This window comes from Oncorhynchus masou, chromosome 10 (assembly GCF_036934945.1).
Source record: "Oncorhynchus masou masou isolate Uvic2021 chromosome 10, UVic_Omas_1.1, whole genome shotgun sequence".
Classification (NCBI taxonomy): Eukaryota; Metazoa; Chordata; class Actinopteri; order Salmoniformes; family Salmonidae; genus Oncorhynchus; species Oncorhynchus masou.
This window is the reverse complement of record NC_088221.1, coordinates 53060873-53074006: the sequence shown is the minus strand read 5'-3', so window position 1 is coordinate 53074006 and position 13134 is coordinate 53060873. Positions and strand designations below refer to the sequence as shown.

The 13134-nt window shown below is 43.9% G+C and overlaps 1 protein-coding gene across 1 annotated transcript in view; it reads right to left on the bottom strand.

Moving 5' to 3' along the window:
- The window catches only part of LOC135546902 (transient receptor potential cation channel subfamily M member 2-like), a 31315-nt gene extending 18564 nt beyond the window's left edge, over nt 1-12751 (bottom strand). The window contains exons 1-5 of the mRNA XM_064975461.1: nt 12688-12751; nt 12369-12450; nt 12029-12178; nt 11724-11842; nt 10945-11077 (exon numbers count right to left, since the gene is read on the bottom strand). Coding sequence (XP_064831533.1) covers nt 10945-11077; nt 11724-11842; nt 12029-12178; nt 12369-12450; nt 12688-12740 — 537 coding nt within the window. The 5' untranslated portion in view covers nt 12741-12751. The remainder of the gene's footprint in view (nt 1-10944; nt 11078-11723; nt 11843-12028; nt 12179-12368; nt 12451-12687) is intronic.
- Nucleotides 12752-13134: the final 383 nt, after the last annotated feature.

The following is a 13134-nucleotide window of genomic DNA, read 5'->3' as shown; positions in this document are numbered from 1 at the left end:
TCAACAGGACAATGACCCAACACACCTCCAGGCTGTGTAAGGGATATTTTGCCAAGAAGGAGAGTGATGTAATCATCTGACCTCAACCCAATTGAAATGGTTTGGGATGAGTTGGACCGCAGAGTGAAGGAAAAGCAGCCAATAAGTGCTCAGCACATGTGGGAACTCCTTCAAGGCTGTTGGAAATTCATTCTAGGTGAAGCTGGTTGAGAGAATGCGAAGAGTGTGCAAAGAGGGTCATCAGGGCAAAGGAAAGAATCTCAAATATAAAATATATTTGATTTGTTTAACACTCTTTTGGGAATCCGGCGCCGACAGAGATGGCCGCCTCGCTTCGCGTTCCTAGGAAACTATGCAGTTTTTTGTTTTTTTTACGTGTTATTTCATACCCTAAGGGAACATTTCGACATTTTCTGTATGGTTAGTGAAAAAGTCCATATTGCAAATGTACCGTCCCTTACTAGACGTCCGAAAACATTTGTTAAATTCGGGGACGCCGTCGGGCCGAGCGGCAGGGCCAGACCTACCGGGAAGTCATCAAATGAACTTTGTCGGACATTCGGTTTTCGTTTTATAAAATAATCAAATTTTGGTCATTTTTCCGCTATCCCGGAAAATCCCACAAGAGGGCATAAGCAATCATACTGCAATTTGACAAAACATCACGACGGGCCATATCTTGACAACTGAAAATATTTCGAAGCCGAAACTTGGTGAGCATAGGTTTGGCATAATGGGCAGTTGGCCCCAAACAAGATGGCGTCTAGGCCTCAACGGTTTTTGAGTTATGGCCATTTTTCTGGGATTAAAGGTCCAAAATGAAAATAGAGAAATGATTTTTTCACTTCACGTCAAAGTCAAGGAGCCTCCGGTGTCAATAACAAAAAATCAGCCATTTATCTATCGTCATTTAAGAGAAATCGTACAATGACAGATTTGTGATGTTCAAATATGGGTGTTTTTTTTCAACAGTTACAGATCCAGTTGCAGGGTGTTTCTGTGATTTTCTATGATTTTCTGAAATAACACACACCCACTAAACCCTCCGTAAATAACTCAGTTCTTAACGTAAAGACTTAAAACTCCGGATTCTGTAAAGGCATACCTCCATGAGGATATGAGTTTATTTATAGCTTCCTGTGCCAACAGAAAGTGCCTTAAATGGTGTCATAGTGGCTGTATCCAAGGGTTAAAAAGGTCAGATCTTTTCAAAACTTCATATGTGTGATTAGGCAACCCTCCTGAACTGTAAAATCAGTCATTTCTCCCAACAGATGTCAAAGAAAAGCTCTCACACACACACACAGCAAGGATGGAGTGACAAAGCGTGGTGTTTAAAGACACAGAGAGCAGGCAATGGCATAAACATAATCCCAAGGCCGTGCCGAGTTCAACGAGATATCCCGCTTGACCGTAGCTCGCTCGGTCTAAGCGCAGCGACCATGAGAAAAGTAGGCCCAATATGAAGCCTGCACCAGAACGTCATTTGATTTTGGGTGACAGCGGCGGAACCGTTAGGTTTAGAAGGACAATTCAAACACAGGACTGTTCCTAAGGTCCTCCCGATCTGTGCAAGCCTAACCTAGACCGTGTGGCATTAACCCTTCACAGTTAAAAGAAGGTGTTTACATAAAAAAAGTTTGCATTGACTTCTCTCCCCATAGGAATACATTGGCTTCACCTCTAAATTCAACCTGAAGCCTATGTGGGTTATGAATGCCTTATGAACCTGTCTTCTATGACAGTCTATCAGACCACTATGAGGCCTACCTGTGTCGATTCTAAGCTTCCTGGAGCAACCGGAAGTGGTTAAATTCACCCAAAAGGTATTTGGATGTACATCACCAGCAAAGGTGAAAATGACTCTGCATTCAACCCTGTGTAGATCAGTCAATTATCAACTTAAAGACTTAAAACTCAGGATTCTGTAAGTGTCTATGTCAATCAAGACGTGTGTACTTATAGCTTCCTGTGCCAACCGGAAGTCCCATAATTGGTGTCTCAGGGGCTGTTTGGAAGGGTTAAAAAAATCAGATCTGTCCAAAACTTCATATGTGTTATTAGGCAACCCCCATGAACTGTAAATCAGTCATTTTTCCCATAAAAATTCAAAGGAAAACTAAATCACACAGATACACAACTTGGATGGAGGGACGTATTGGGGTGCGTAGAGACTGACAGTGCCTCCAATAGTTAGCTTTGTTCGAGCTAAAAAAGAACCGTCAGACCTAGAGTTCCGAAACTTTAGAAACCTGTTCTAAACCTCAGGTCGATAGTGCGTGGTGAGTTAGGTGGCTCTAGAAGGTTCTCGGACCGAGAAACAGCCTCGTACATTTGCAATGACTTCAATTAATTTTGACCATTACTAAAATGGCGACATTTAGAAAAGTCTCAGAGACACAAGACTAGGTGCATTGAAACCGGCTCGGCCCATAGACATGGACCCCAACGTTTCTGTCCAATAGCTCATTCAAGGACCCCATAGCAAGGCATGGAAAAAAGTGGATTTTCAGCACCAATTAGGGTTTTACTCGGACACCAAATGACCTATCGAGCCGAAACTCAGGATTCGGGTTCGCCTCACATAGGACTACACATAATGTACGAACTGGACCCGTAGCTAGAACGTAACTATGTGTTTTACGTTTTTATTATGTTTTAAACTAAAGGCGCTGTGAATTATGGGCCTGCTCTGACATATGTGATAGTTGGCTTCTAAATGAGTTGGAAAAAGTGGGTTTGGTGTCAATTGGTATCAGTTTGGTGTCAGAATGACATCTAATTGACTGATGGACACGGACTTGCTAGTTGACTTTTGTGCATTTGCAACATGTTTAAGCGGAGAGGGACCATCACCAAAATGGCATTCTGAAATCAACACAAAAAATGGCATCACCATAGTGTCCAGACTGTGCCGAGTCCAACGAGGCGCCCCGCTTGACCGTAGCTCGGTCTGAGCGCAGCGACCATGAGAAAAGTAGGCCCAAAATGAAGCCTGCACCACGTCATTTGATTTTGGGTGACAGCGGCGGAACCGTTAGGTTTAGAAGGACAATTCAAACACAGGAATGTTCCTAAGGTCCTCCCGATCTGTGCAAGCCTAACCTTGACCGTGTGACATTAACCCTTCACAGTTAAAATAAGGTGTTTACATAAAAACAGTTTGCATTGACTTCTCTCCCCATAGGAATACATTGCCTGCTCCCCTAAATTCAACCTGGAGTCTATATGGGTTATGAATGCTGTATGAACCTGTCTTCGGTACCAGTCCATCAGGCCACTATAAGGTCTACCTGTGTCGATTCCAAGCTTCCTGGACCAACCGGAAGTGGTTAAAATCGCCCTAAAAGTGTATACCCATGCCCTGCCTGCAGTTTGATAGACATAGTGCATTCAACCCTGTGTAAATCAGTCAGTTTTTATGGTAAAGACTTAAAACTTAAAAACTCAGGATTCTGAAATAGAATACCCCAATGAGGATGTGTGTTGAGTTATAGCTTCCTGTGCCAACCGGAAGTGCCATAATTGGTGTCTCATGGGCTGTTTCGAGGGGTTAAAAAAATCAGATCTTTCCAAAACTTCATATATGTGATTAGGCAACCCCCATGAACTGTAAATCAGTCATTTTTCCCATAGAATTTCAAAGGAAAACTAAATCACACACACACACAGCTTGGAAGTAGGGACCCATTGGGGTGCGTAGAGACATACACTCCCTGCATTAGTTAACCTTGTTGGAACTTTTAAAGAACCGTCAGACCTAGAGTTCCGAAACTTTAGAATCCTGTTCTAGACCTCAGGTCGATAGTGCGTGGTGAGTTACGGCACTCTAGAAGGTTCTCGGACCGAGAAACAGCCTTGAACATTTGCAATGACTTCAATTCATTTTGACCATTACGAAAATGGCGACATTTAGAAATGTCCCAGAGTCACAAGACTAGGTGCATTGTGACTGTCTCGGCCCATAGAGACAGAACCCAACGTTTCTGTCCGATAGCTCATTCAAGGACCCCGTAGCAAGGCATGGAAAAAAGTGGATTTTCAGCACCAATTAGGGTTTTACTCGGACACCAAATTACCTATCAAGCCGAAACTCGGGATTCGGGGTCGCCTCAGCTAGGCCTACCTAACACAAGAAATGGACCCGCAGCTAGAACGTAACTACGTGTTTTATGGTTTTTTTATGGTTTGAACCGAAGGCATTGTGAATTTTGGGCCAGCTCTGAAGTATGTGATACTTGGCTCCTAAACGAGTTGGGAAAAGTGGGTTTGGTGTCAGTTTGTATCAGTTTGGTGTCAGAATGATATCAAATTGACTGATGGACGGTGACTTGCAGGTGACTCCATTTGCAATATGTTTAAGCGGTGAGGTACCATCACCAAAAGTGACATTCTGAAATCAACCCTAACGAGCGATGGAGAGGTACCAGAATCACTGCCCAGCCATCCCGAATTCATCGGGCCAGTCAATTTGGCATTCCTGCACGATTTTCAGTGACTTTACAAAAGTGAGAAAACATTTGCAATATGTTTTAACAGTGAGGTACCGTCACCAAAAGTAACATTCTGAAATCAACCCAAACGAGCGATGGAGAGGTACCAGAATCACTGCCCAGCCATCCCGAGTTCATCGGGCCAGTCAATTTGGCATTCCTGCACGATTTTTATGGCATGACAAATTGGTGATGGTGAATGCCCAGTTAACCATATTGCAAATGCACAGTGACTTTGCAAGAGTGAGAAAACATCAACAAATGGACATTCTGAAATCAACCCTAACGAGCCTTGGAGAGGTACCAGAATCACTGCCCAGCCATCCCGAGTTCATCGGGCCAGTCAATTTGGCATTCCTGCACGATTTTCAGTGACTTTGCAAAAGTGAGAAAACATTTGCAATATGTTTTAACAGTGAGGTACCATCACCAAAAGTGACATTCTGAATTCAACCCAAACGAGCGATGGAGAGGTACCAGAATCACTGCCCAGCCATCCCGAGTTCATCGGGACAGTCAATTTGGCATTCCTGCACGATTTTTATGGCATGACAAATTGGTGATGGTGAATGCCCAGTTAACCATATTGCAAATGCACAGTGACTTTGCAAGAGTGAGAAAACATCAACAAATGGACATTCTGAAATCAACCCTAACGAGCGATGGAGAGGTACCAGAATCACTGCCCAGCCATCCCGAGTTCATCGGGACAGTCAATTTTGCATTCCTGCACGATTTTCAGTGACTTTGCAAAAGTGAGAAAACATTTGCAATATGTTTTAACAGTGAGGTACCATCACCAAAAGTGACATTCTGAAATCAACCCAAACGAGCGATGGAGAGGTACCAGAATCACTGCCCAGCCATTCCGAGTTCATCGGGCCAGTCAATTTGGCATTCCTGCACGATTTTTATAGCATGACAAATTGGTGATGGTGAATGCCCAGTTAACCATATTGCAAATGCACAGTGTCTTTGCAAAAGTGAGAAAACATAAACAAATGGACATGATGAAATCAACACCACGAGTGATTGAAAGGAACAACAATCACTGCCCGGCCATCCCGAGTTCATCAGGCCAGTCAATTTTGCATTTCTGCAGGATTTTTGAGCATGTCAAATTTCTTATGACATTTGGCCCCCACAAAACATATGCCTTATGCACAAGTAAAAAAAAAAAAAAATATGATAATAAAATATGACTAAAGTATGTTGATACAGTTCTTATACGTGTGTAATTGACACAAAATTCTAAAGAATTTTGAAAAACGGTCCAGAGAGCACTTTTTTAGGGGTGTGTGAAGTTTTTTATGAAATTTTGCAATTATTGACTTTTGACTTCTGACTTCCTATGAAATCATATTGCAAATGGAGAAAACATATGCCTAATGCACAAGTAAAAAAATAAAATAAATTCTGATAATAAAATTGGACAAAAGAATATTCATACAGTTCTTACACATGTGTAATTGACAAAAAAAGCGAAAGAATTTCGAAAAACGGTCCAGAAAGCACTTTTTTAAGGGGTCAAATTCATTTTTTAAAAATTTGGCTTTTGGATGTTGACTTGGGGTCCATTTCCTATATGAAAAACCAAGGTAGAGCGCACACGCCACCTGCTGGATTTTTGAAGTGTTACAACTGGCAATTGCCATATGGCATTTGCAAAACATTTTGCATGAATCAACGCCGATTTGGGTGGTATTGTCCATCGTGTACATGGTTTGTACAATGCCAATGGTTTCCCATTCATTTTTGTCCATTTCAGGGGGGAATTCCCTTACTTACATCAGTGCCCCAGGTCATCTTAGGTTTCATTACATACAGTCGAGAAAAACCTTGGATCACTGTTACTCTAAATTCCACGACGCATATAAGGCCCTGCCCCGCCCCCCTTTCGGAAAAGCTGACCACGACTCCATTTTGCTGATACCTGCCTACAGACAAAAACTAAAAAAAGATGCTCCCACGCTGAGGTCTGTCCAACGCTGGTCCGACCAAGCTGACTCCACACTCCAAGACTGCTTCCATCACATGGACTGGGACATGTTTCGTATTGCGTCAGATAACAACATTGACGAATACGCTGATTCGGTGTGCGAGTTCATTAGAACGTGTGTTCTATGATGTCGTTCCCATAGCAACGATTAAAACATTCCCTAACCAGAAACCGTGGATTGATGGCAGCATTCGCGTGAAACTGAAAGCGCGAACCACTGCTTTCAATCAGGGCAAGGTGTCTGGTAACATGACTGAATACAAACAGTGCAGCTATTCCCTCTGTAAGGCCATCAAACAAGCTAAGCGTCAGTACAGAGACAAAGTAGAATCTCAATTCAACGGCTCAGACACAAGAGGCATGTGGCAGGGTCTACAGTCAATCACGGACTAAAGGAAGAAATCCAGCCCAGTCACGGACCAGGATGTCCTGCTTCCAGGCAGACTAAATAACTTTTTTGCCCGCTTTGAGGACAATACTGTGCCACTGACACGGCCTGCAACGGAAACATGCGGTCTCTCCTTCACTGCAGCCGAGGTGAGTAAAAGATTTAAACGTGTTAACCCTCGCAAGGCTGCAGGCCCAGACGGCATCCCCAGCCGCGCCCTCAGAGCATGCGCAGACCAGCTTGCTGGTGTGTTTACGGACATATTCAATCAATCCCTATACCAGTCTGCTGTTCCCACATGCTTCAAGAGGGCCACCATTGTTCCTGTTCCCAAGAAAGCTAAGGTAACTGAGCTAAACGACTACCGCCCCTTAGCACTCACTTCCGTCATCATGAAGTGCTTTGAGAGACTAGTCAAGGACCATATCACCTCCACCCTGCCTGACACCCTAGACCCACTCCAATTTGCTTATCGCCCAAATAGGTCCACAGACGATGCAATCTCAACCACACTGCACACTGCCCTAACCCATCTGGACAAGAGGAATACCTATGTGAGAATGCTGTTCATCGACTACAGCTCGGCATTCAACACCATAGTACCCTCCAAGCTCGTCATCAAGCTCGAGACCCTGGGTCTCGACCCTGCCCTGTGCAACTGGGTACTGGACTTCCTGACGGGCCACCCCCAGGTGGTGAGGGTAGGTAACAACATCTCCTCCCCGCTGATCCTCAACACTGGAGCCCCACAAGGGTGCGTTCTGAGCCCTCTCCTGTACTCCCTGTACACCCACGACTGCGTGGCCACGCACGCCTCCAACTCAATCATCAAGTTTGCGGACGACACAACAGTGGTAGGCTTGATTACCAACAACGACGAGAAGGCCTACAGGGAGGAGGTGAGGGCCCTCGGAGTGTGGTGTCAGAAAAATAACCTCACACTCAACGTCAACAAAACTAAGGAGATGATTGTGGACTTCAGGAAACAGCAGAGGGAACACCCCCCTATCCACATCGATGGAACAGTTGTGGAGAGAGTAGCAAGTTTTAAGTTCCTCGGCATACACATCACAGACAAACTGAATTGGTCCACTCACACAGACAGCATCGTGAAGAAGGCGCAGCAGCGCCTCTTCAACCTCAGGAGGCTGAAGAAATTTGGCTTGTCACCAAAAGCATTCACAAACTTCTACAGATGCACAATCGAGAGCATCCTGGCAGGCTGTATCACCGCCTGGTACGGCAACTGCGCCGCCCTCAACCGTAAGGCTCTCCAGAGGGTAGTGAGGTCTGCACAACGCATCACCGGGGGCAAACTACCTGCCCTCCAGGACACCTACACCACCCGATGTTACAGGAAGGCCATAAAGATCATCAAGGACATCAACCACCCGAGCCACTGCCTGTTCACCCCGCTATCATCCAGAAGGCGAGGTCAGTACAGGTGCATCAAAGCTGGGACCGAGAGACTGAAAAACAGCTTCTATCTCAAGGCCATCAGACTGTTAAACAGCCACCACTAACATTGAGTGGCTGCTGCCAACACACTGACACTGACTCAACTCCAGCCACTTTAATAATGAGAATTGATGGGAAATGATGTAAATATATCACTAGCCACTTTAAACAATGCTACCTTATATAATGTTACTTACCCTACATTATGAATCTCATATGCATACGTATATACTGTACTCTATATCATCGACTGCATCCTTATGTAATACATGTATCACTAGCCACTTTAACTATGCCACTTTGTTTACATACTCATCTCATATGTATATACTGTACTCGATACCATCTACTGTATCTTGCCTATGCTGCTCTGTACCATCACTCATTCATATATCCTTATGTACATATTCTTTATCCCCTTTATCCCTTGTGTATAAGACAGTAGATTAGGAATTGTTAGTTTTATTACTTGTTGGTTATTACTGCATTGTCGGAACTAGAAGCACAAGCATTTCGCTACACTCGCATTAACATCTGCTAACCATGTGTATGTGACAAATAAAATTTGATTTGATTTAGTTAAAAAAGCAAAATCAGATTATTATGTTAATATAGTATCTGAATGTACATGGAACCCAGCTAAATTCTGGAACGCTGTTAAATCACCGAAGTGTTGTGTCTCCTCTTCTCTCCCATAATAAATTAATTTAGATTCTGGCCCAATTACTGACAAAATGTATATCATTAATGCTTTTAATCATCATTTTATCTCTACAGGATTTATATTTGAATGTATTTCAAAGCCAGCTCTTGAAAAGAGTAGTTTGGATGTAGATGGTGAAAATTCACTGATAAAGAAGTCCTGGATACTTTGTTAACATGGGTTGATCATTTGGAGCATCCCTTATTACTGGATCAGCAGCCAACATTTTTTATTTAACATTGTTATCAGGAAGGCATTCGACACTGTTGATCATTATCAAGAGTAGGCCTGGGATATACAGCCTATTTATGGTTTCAGAATTACCTTAGTGACAGAACTCAGGCCATCTTGTTAGATGGGGTTTAATCTGAATTATCTTCATGATAGAACTCAGGCCATCTTGATAGATGGGGTTTAATCTGAATTATCTTCGCGACAGAACTCAGGCCATCTTGATTGATGGGGTTAAATCTGAAATATTTTAGCAACAGAACTCAGGCCATCTTGATAGATGGGGTTTAATCTGAATTATCTTCGCGACAGAACTCAGGCCATCTTGATAGATGGGGTTAAATCTGAATTTCTTGAGATTCAAAAGGTGTTCCTCAGGGTTCGATAATGGGTCCATTATTGTTCACGTTGTATATTAATGACATAGGAAACACTGTTAAAACTTGTAACATTCATCTCTATGCAGATGACAGAGTTATGTATTCCTGTGCCACCTAGGTGCAACAGGCCATTTGTGAACTTCAGCATGACTTTGATTCAATTCAGAAATCACTTACAGATCTTAAATTAGTGTTAAATATAAGTAAAACCAAGCTCATGCTGTTCTTTAGGTCACGGAATGTTGACCCTGAGGACCTGCATATCTGTTCTATAAATGGAGCCCACAATGAGCTTGTTTCTCAATATAAGTACCTGGGTGTCTGGATTGATGACAAGTTGTCCTTTGTAATGCATATAAAACACCTGACTAAGAAGCTAAGATTGTTTTTTTATATCGAAATAAATCATGCCTAATACCCTGACTACACCGCTTGCGTCGCTTGCGCGAGAGTCGCAAAATAAATTTTGAAATCTATGTTACTCAATTATTGCACCCACACTGCTCGCACGCGTCAACGAGTGTCTGCGTTGCCAAAGGATAAAATAGAAGTCCTTTCTATTTCTGACGCAGATCGCGCTGCAAGTCCTGCCTCTCCCATCTCCTCATTGGTCTATAGAAGCGTAGTAAGGTCGTCGTAGTAATACTATGAAAGTTTAGATGCCAATCACCATGTAAGTACAAAGATGAAAAAGTCTGGAAGGAGGAGAGATGACTATAAAGAATTCGGCTGACCGTTTTATGTGTGGATTAATTGCCGGAGTAGAGGACCTTGTGCATTTCATGTAAAATAACAACTCAATGTTTATATCCCAGGACAAATTAGCTTGCAACAGCAAGCTAGCTAAATAGGACAAATTAGCTAGCAAGTGCAAGCTAGCTAGCTACATTGCCATAAATGTTTAATGCTTTTCAACCTGTCCCCAAATTTAATGTAATTGGTTCAGAGTTGGTTTTAATATTTTAACCTGCGTGTCGTGGTCGCGTTTGGTGTAGGGGGACAAAATAATTGTATGCACGATGGCGCGCAGCCGGTTTGGGTTCCGTGTTAGCATTAAATATAGGAGAAAGATTGTTCAAACCACGCTTCTCCCTGTATTGGATTTTGGTGGTATTGTTTACATGCTACCTAAAACCCTTGGTTGCATTCTACCATTCAGGATTATGTGTTATCACAGGGGAATATTTTAGGACTCATCATTGTAGTCTGTATAAAATGTAGGATGTACCTCTCTGTCTGTAAGAAGAGAACACAATAACATGAAGTTAATGTGTATCAATCCATCCTCTCACCATTCTCCTGACGATGATGATCTTGGGGCCCAGAGTTTTACTGATGATGAATATGGCCATGAGACGAAGACAGAAGATGATGAAGTCGATACACAGGATGACCTTCCCTGCATAGAACAACCTGGTGGTCAGTCTGCAAGTGAAATATACAGTAGATTAGTAGTATGAGATCATCTCTTGATAGACATTAACGCTGGAATCATTAATGGTGAAACTGCCACGGCCATTTGCTGTATTACATTGCTGCTGCACATGGAGCTGTTTCCCCACAGCGGAGTCGATCTTTAATGCTAGTGTTTCCTACAATGGAGTCCATATTTAATGCTAGCTAGCATTTCCTACAGCGGAGTCCATCTTTAACGCTAGCTAGCGTTCTCTACAGCGGAGTCCATCTTTAACGCTAGCTAGCGTTTCCTACAGTGGAGTCCATCTTTAACACTAGCTAGCGTTCCCTACAGCGGACTCCATATTTAACGCAAGCTAGTGTTTCCTACAGTGGAGTCCATCTTTAACGCTAGCTAGCGTTCCCTACAGCGGAGTCCATCTTTAATGTTAGCTAGCGTTCCCTACAGCGGAGTCCATATTTAATGCTAGCTACCATTCCCTACAGTGGAGTCTAACTAGCGTTCCCTACAATGGAGTCCATATTTAACGCTAGCCAGCGTTCCCTACAGCGGGGTCCATCTTAAACGTTAACTACCATTCCCTACAGTGGAGTTCATCTTTAACGCTAGCGAGCGTTAGAGGAAGAAGAACATGAGGAAGAGGAGGCAGCTCACCTGAAGACCAGGCCGATGATGAAGAGCAGTATGGACAGAAAGTCTAGAATGTTCCACATGTCATTAATGTACATATCAGCCTTCTTACGGAACCCAAACCCATCTGGGTCATGGAACAGCTGAGGGCACAAACAACATATAGTTAATACTGTAGACACATCCATCTTCTAACGTCATACTCGTTTGGCCAATTTATTTTGACTAGGATGTGTGTCTGTGTGTGTGTGTGTGTGTGTGTGTGTGTGTGTGTGTGTGTGTGTGTGTGTGTGTGTGTGTGTGTGCATGCACAGGACAATGTGTCTCACCTGTCGGACCTCCTCACAGACCAATGAGATGAGCCAGACATAGAGAAGCCCCTCCCTCCAGGAGGGCGTGGTTTGGAAGTCGATCATCAGCACCACAGAAAACAGCAGCAGGAAGCTGAAGTAGGACAAGATGTTCCAGTAGAACTTCACCTGTATGGGGAGAGGTCAACAGAGGTTCAGGGGCCAGGTAAGGTTTAACAACAACAGTAGAACTTCACCTGTATGGGGAGAAGTCAACAGAGGTCAGGTGTCAGGTAAGGGTTAACAGCAACAGTTGAACTTGAACTACCTGGAGAGAGATCAACAGAGGTTAGTGGTGAGAGGTTGGGTAAGGGTTTACCTGAGGAGAGGTGAAGAGGCTGACCAGCCGGGTGGAGACAGTCAACGGCTTCAGACCCAGAGGGTTCCTGACAGGGAGGTCACTGAGGGGGCAGACGGCAAAGGTGAGAGGTCAGGAGGGAGAGGTCAGGGGTGAGGTGTCAGGTAAGTGTTTATAGCTGCAGAATGTAACTCAATATGAAACAGAAATGTCACCCTTTGTCCTTCTAGTGCACTACTTTAATAGGGAATAGGGGGCCATCTTGGAAAGACCCCCAGTCTACTCTTATAGGGAAGAGGGGGCCATCTGGGACAGACTCTCAGTGTATAATCAGACTCACTGTACAGGATACTTCCTCCTGGTGCAGGCCTGACTTCCTGTTAATGACTCCATGGTGAGCAGCTCAGCACTCCTCTCTGCCTCTCTCTGGATGGAGTCATCACGCCTGGGGGATTAGAGAGGATTTTACTCATCCAGACCCAGAACATGTTCAGCGTTTAGTCATTTATACATCCAGTTAGATTCACTTCCCTGAGTGAGCAAGATGGCAGTTCAGTCTTCTACCATTGGGTGTTGCTGCAGCCATGTGATGTGCCTGAGGTTTTACGACATTCTCTCTCCTCACCCAGACTCTGTCCTCCTATCTCTGGTAAACCACTACATTGTTACAGAGCTGTGGCCAGCAGTACCTACCTGAATACCAGGAAGGCAGTGTAGATGAGCCGGAAGAACAGCACAGAGTAGCACCCTCCACAGAGGGGTTAGTGGACAGAGGTTAGGGTTTAGG